The 6,835-nt window shown below is 39.0% G+C and overlaps 1 protein-coding gene across 1 annotated transcript; it reads left to right on the top strand. All coding sequences in view use genetic code 11, as the record gives it.

Moving 5' to 3' along the window:
- Positions 1-2,758: 2,758 nt before the first annotated feature.
- EGR_06202 (hypothetical protein) lies at positions 2,759-2,983 on the top strand (the record flags this gene model as incomplete). The annotated part of the gene is made up of 1 exon (XM_024495451.1): positions 2,759-2,983. The coding sequence occupies one exon, from the start codon at positions 2,759-2,761 to the stop codon at positions 2,981-2,983; it is 225 nt and encodes a 74-aa protein (XP_024350179.1).
- Between the last annotated feature and the right edge of the window lie 3,852 nt (positions 2,984-6,835).

The raw sequence follows: 6,835 nt of genomic DNA on the forward strand, positions 1-6,835 counted from the left end.
CCTCCTTCCATACTTCTTGACTAAATACATCTGTACCAGCTTTTTTTGCCTGCTAAAGCGACTTTTTAGTGTTAAAATAGGTGTTTAGAGATGGACAAATGAACCCATCGTTTTGACAAGTGCCTGAGTTAACTGATGATACATCCCTTTTCAGTATTTATGGCTGACCCAAATGTGCCCGTCTTCGTATATTTCGTTGGTTACCATAACTTCAAAGCGCACATAATGACAACAAAGCCATGTGTGGTTTCGCTGCTGGAGGAAAGCGCCTCAGATTTGGTCTAAAATGGACAGAATCGGACAAGCCCTATGGAGCCTGTCTGTGTTGGTATGATACGCTTGTGTGTTTTTAATGTAACGACTTTGTCCTATTTGACTTTGCAGTGGGAGTAACCATCGGAACATTTGATATTAAGAGGCCGGAGTTGGACCCTATATTGAATTACTTAATCTTGTATGCTGGTGGTGAAAATACGCTTTAAATAATGCTATTTATCGCCTTGTCCAATTAGCTTCAGGATAAAAGAATGCGATTTGAACATTGTTCGTAAGTATTTCTACCTTTTAAGCAGCAGGAATGTTTCATCGAGCATAATTTGGTCCCACTTGTCAAAATCTTGACAAAAGTCTAATTGTAGAAAGGTTTTTGGTTTCGGCTTTTTAAAAAATTCGAGCTTAACACAATCAATTCTTGCGTTCCCAATAATACAATTACAGTGATGCAAATACAGGCCAGTGGTAATTGGTAGCCTTACTACCACAACGATCAAACACCACTCCTTCATGGCGTTGTCCATTTTGCATCAGCACCCCATCAACGCTTAAATCACTTAGAAGGATGCAAATTGGGATGGTAATTTGGGGCTCCTAAAGCAAATTACTTTTCTTTTAAACGCAAATGGTGCGGATGGGTGATTGCTGATTTGCCTACGGCATTTTGGACCAAAAACACGGACTGTTCTATGAGATTTGTGAATTATACTGGGGTAGCAAATGTTACCAAATAAGTTACTCCCTTTTATCGGCCTAATAATAATCATCTCTAAGCTAACGGATGTGCTTGTCTAGTCACACCAAAATAAATCTTACCGTCTCCGTACGTTTGCATCAGTAAAGACGGATGTAGTACTGCACTGACTTCAAAAAGGAAACTTTTAATGAGTACTAAAAGAAGCTGTTCAAATTTTTGCAGAATTTATTCAAAAATGAAAAATTGGATTAGTTCTAAATTCCCATGCTATCATATTCCTCTCCGCACATCCTGCCGTAATGAGGCAGATCTTCTCTTTTTTTACGTTGCAGCACCTTTTTGGTTGTTCAAATGTTTCACTTTTGTCCCGTGTAGGATTTGTCATTTTAATGGGTAAAAATCAGACTTTGAAGGTAAGTGGACCACGTCGAGTACCTATTTTTGTAACAAGGGGATGATTAATCGGTGGCGCTTTGAATTTTTAACAAGTCGTAATGAACAAATATGCTTTGGAAGGCTACATTACTAGTCACTGCTTAGAAGAACTGGGAGACGATTATCCTTTCCTAAAGACCAAGCTGCAAAGTTGAATTAAACCCTGCCGATACAAAAGCAACCGCATGGTCAAATCCACAGCTAAACAACTTACCAAATTGCTAAACCTTTACCAAAACCTAGCTTTTATTCACCTTAATTCTCATCAAATAGGATGAGCTATAATGCAGTGCCAAAAAACCTTGACATGATTAGGCAGATAAAGGTGTCAGGTGTTTCATTTTTATTTTCTTTTTACATCCTTGCTTATTTATGCGGGGTCTTCCACTTGATGATATTATCATTCTGCCAAGTCTACAATTTTCATGCACTTACCATCATTACTTTGGGCTAATCCAACTTCAAAGGTTGTTTATTTTGTTGGATAAAATCTGCTCGTTTACATCAACTAATGTGTAGTATGAAGCATCTTATGGCGTTATGTACATATTTAACACTCTGAATCTCAAAATGGGAGTTTACACTTTTCCCCGGGGTGCTTGATGCACTTATGCAGTTTAGCAGTTCTGAGATGCTGATATCTGAGGCAATGTCTCCAAAAATAAGAGAGGTGAAGTCAACTCTTGGCGGGTATCAGGGTGTAAGTGAAGCGTGAAGAGATACTTTAGTAGAATCACCCAAAATTTGTTCAAGCAAATGATCATTAAAAGCTACCGCCGTAATCCTTAAACTCTAAAGAACATTATTTGGATAAATAGGTTCCATTTAGAGTTGTCTGACATTATCATTGACTTCATGAAATGAGAGTTTTGGCATGGTCTGCCATATACTAGGTATCCATTTCACAACCAAATATCATGACTTTGAGACACTGGACCGCAAATGGCCTGCTCTGAGGTAGTTGAGCACTATAACTCCGGAAGTTTTCTAAACCTAATATTGTGACTCGAGATACAAATATCTACAACGAAAAGTCTGCCTAAGAATACAGTAAAACGAAACCTCTTGATATTACCCCTTTGGAAAAAGCATTAAGGGGAAAGTTTGCGAGCTCTTGGTAAGGAGTAAAAGTAAAATGTTTATTAGGTTCGTCAACTCTGAGAGCTGCCATTAACCCTTCGCCATTTAACGCCATTTAAATGCTGACACAGCCCTCAAGATCGGACGAATACGGGAGTGACAGTGGTGAAGACACAAAATATCCTAACGCGTATCTGTGGGTTCTGCATTCCCCTAATTACTATTCCCAACTTCTCGCAGCGATCCGTTTCCAGTTCCGTCTCTACCACTCCCATGGCTGCCTCACCTTTGATCACAAATCATGGGCAAAATTTTTTGTCTACTAAGCTTATGCTATTGGGTAAGAAATATTCAAGAAATCTTGTTTGTTCTGCTACCTCTTCAAGTCGAACTCTGATATTAGCTGCACCTTCCCATCTGCAGGCATTGATCAAGTGTAAATCTGCTACATTATATAGAGAGAAAATGACGTCCTTGTTGCAGTGGAATGCAACTTGATTCGAGCCGCTGATGAAAATAAACGCAAAAAAGTCAAAAATTTATGACCCTTTAATGATGGGTAGATTAAGATGCTTGCAAAGAAGATACCAAAGCAAAACCTAAATCAGCCCAAGAGAACTAGTGCAAATTTGGTCATCAGTTGCAGTTGTTGCTACAGTGGCCGCTCATTCCTCCTGTATACATATACGTCTTGTGGAGAAAGAATGTGAGGATGGAGAATGCGCGAACCCATTTTCAACAGCAAGGGTAGTTGAAAGCGCAAAGAAAACGCAAAGGTGAAAAGTATTGGTGCGCCGACATTCGATTGTCAGCTTTGCGAGAACTCATGAAAGCCCCCACTGGTGCATATTTTTAGGCGTGTTCCAGACTAGTCTTGTAGACAGTCAGCCATGAGGATGCAGATGCAAGGATTAATGCTGCGCTTTCAACTTCACAAATGAGATAAATAAACGAAAATCACACTTACGCAGCAACCAGTTTTTAAAGTCCTGCAATTCTACCTGATTAGAATAGTGGATGTAACAGTGAATACAAAGACGTCAAGAGAGGTGCAAACATTAGGGTCTGCTCCAACCTCCCCCACCTTCACCATCTCGACAGCCTTTGGCTTTGATCTTAGTGTCTGCCATTACCGCCACTGCCATCAGAAGAAAATGTCAGTGACTGCCATTAAGAATGGGTGAATTCTTGTCAAGGTCTAAGGCAATGGGAGTGTTACCAACGAAGAGCTGGGGTCTTCAGCAGAGGGTTTAATTGTTTAAGCGCAGAAAATAGGGGCTATTTCTTCAAAAATAGCATCCTGAGCAATTATTAAGTAGTATCTTGCATGAACGTGTACCACAGGGTATCTTGAGATAGCATGTGCCATGGGCACAAGATAAATACTACGACAGAGGCTCCTCTTCATTGAAATTTACCTCAAAGCACGACGATTGCCTTAGCTCTACCATCGCAGGCATCTATGAAAATAGTCACCTAAGTCTGCTATTTCGGAGCAGTTTGGAGATGGACATTGGATCATGGCGTTTGAGAGCAAAGATTATATGAGATGGTGTAAGAAAGCAAATGCAATATTTTTTCTGGCCTCTTTAATGTGCAGACTCAAAAAAGGGGGCTATAAAAAGGAATGGAAATTCCGGTAGTGACAAGTAAACTTAAAATGTGTGAGCAGAAGCATTAATAATAAAAAAAGGCAAAGTCAGCCAAAACCATGAGGGAATGTGGAAAGATTCCCTCATTGAAATGTAGCACCACTCGGCCTTAAGCATTTTTTTGTACTTACTAAACTCCATTGTGCACTACTGACCAATGAATAACAGGATTTTAAGCCAATGAAATTGTAGTATGCAATAAAATGATCAGCTAATGATTCACGGCTCATTTTTTGAGGCCCTTTTAAACATGTGATGGAGTAAGAAGAATTTTTCTGGTTGTAAAGCAATTAAATGTTCAATTCATTATCTTGGATAAAGAAACACTTAAAGTGCCTCTAAAGCTCACAGAAAATATGTAGCGTTTACTGTAACTGGGGGGCTATCCGTTCCTGTGGATTCAGATAAACCATCTCGACGTTAAAATGAGTACAAAGCAAGCTTTGTCATAGAATTATTGAAAGCTTATCGAGGAAAGAAAAAATAGGTTAAAAATTTGTAGCCCTGTTTGGACGTAAAATATTGTGCATATATCTTAGTTTCTCACAGAAGCACAAGACTACGATTATATTCCAAAAAAATAACTAACACTAATGTCGAAGTGAACATGAATTTGATAGCTCCAATTAGGTAGGACAGATATGAAAAAAATGCAAGGAACTTTCGTGGTTTATGAATTCATGATCTTGAATTGACACACTCACAGCAACTGGCTGTTGAGCTGCGTAAGATCTCAGTTTAAAAGACCCATGTTCATTTGGTACCGCTTTTGTTACAGTGCTAACAAGATAATGCTTTGGACAGGGTCTAAAGCTAGTCTCCATAAGATTCTACACATTTTTATTTGGTGTGGTTTACTCTACGATGGTTGAATAATCGACAAATCACTACACCTTCCGCATTAATCAGTTGCAATCGACCAGCGGGTTTATTGCTTGAAAAATAAAACGAAACAAATATGTATTAATCTTATTCAGGTTCTCTTGTTTATGGCAGTACTCATTGAGCACAAAGTGGAGAGTGCTTTTTCGAAAATTCTAACCTTGCGTTTTATGGCATAAATAATGATGAAAGAATATCCGGCTTATACAGATAAAATGGGCTTAAGAGGAAAATCATTTGAGTTTCTGAAATTTGTGGATCTATACCACAGTCTGGGGCATCTTGTTTGCAAATATGTGAATTTTGAGAGGCACCGATAGCAGTGGGGAGTAGACTTGCTGCATAAGACCGCTCGAAGTAGTGTTGAAGCATTTGCGATATGATTTGCTGACGCACTAATGTATGCTAGATGAGTGACTAGTTCTCCAGTGAAAAAAAGGTCCGAACCCTGGTTATCTGTAGAGCCATCCTCAATCGCCATTCAGAAGAATAAGTTGGCTAAGATGATCACGATTAAAAGCGTATTTGTGTTCATACTAACTCCTTTACAAAAGTGCTATCAAACAATAAGTATGAATGTGTGATGGTTACCAAACACTAATGTAGGGTTAGCATTTATTTATGAAGATAACGGATATCTTTGCAGGTGACTCTAGCGCTACGTAGCTTTCAGAGTATGAAAACCAAGCTAAATTCGCGTGCCTTCGTGGTTACATGCATACTGAAACATATAGGAAGCCGATGAAACCGAACTAAAGTGTGTTCACCATCAAATCGTGTCAGCCGCCTCATCATAGTTAAATAATGCGAAGGGAACAAGTTGCTTTTATAAGGATAACGCCATAAATCTACATGTTAATATCCTCTTTGCAGAAACCGTAGTCCAAGGGTACTTAAACGATGAAGGAGGACACTATAAGAGCAGCATCAACTTTTGCTGATGTAGGGGACAGAAGATAACAGTTAGGTTGCATTACACGTCGACTGAGTGTCACCTCTTTCTTTCCCCAGTGTTTGTTCCATTTACGCAAATCCTTTCGTGGGACTTGACTAGGGTGATTCATAAGAACCTTGCCCAATTGGAATGAAAAAACCTTAAAAAACTTGCAGAAATGAAACCAAGCTTCGTGCAATAACTTATAAAAAGCATTATACGTTTTCGAAGTGTCTTGGCATAATTTATTTTCCTTATCATACTGAGAGTTTATCTAATTACTATCGTCTAGTGGACCATGTTATAAGGCTAGCAATAGTGAGTTCAGTTCATATTTTGTCTATGGATTACCTTGTCATCGATGATAAATGGATTTATTGCAGTCGGACCCTTCCTCCTTTCACTAAAAGGAAGGCATCATACCTGTAAGAAGCAGCAAAAGCTGCCAACATGGCGACCGGTGTAAAATAATACCAAAATTCAGTAGCTTTAGAGTGATGTTAATCCATTTGTTACCCGAACTTGCTATAACAAATCAAATCCTACAGAGCTTCGGCAGCAGTGATGATAATACATTTGCTTAGCATTGGCAGATGGTTAATGAAATGGACTATGGGAAGGGATTATGAAAGTGAGGAACGCTTTATTTATTTTACCATTTTATTTTTCTACTTCCAAAGTTAGAATCTTGGATGGAGAAGACTAACTAGAAGACGACATTCCGCATTGCATAGCATGGAAAGTTGCCAACTTGCCACTGTTTTGTAGGGAGATAAGTTTTGTCGCCTTCTCCATGGAGTTTCGTATTCTGACCAAATGTCACCCAAAGGGTGCCTTCAGATAATCATTTACAGAAATTACTCTATCGGTGCAGTTTGACAC

The sequence above is a fragment of the Echinococcus granulosus genome, assembly GCF_000524195.1.
Source record: "Echinococcus granulosus chromosome Unknown EG_S00052, whole genome shotgun sequence".
In the NCBI taxonomy this organism is placed as follows: domain Eukaryota; kingdom Metazoa; phylum Platyhelminthes; class Cestoda; order Cyclophyllidea; family Taeniidae; genus Echinococcus; species Echinococcus granulosus.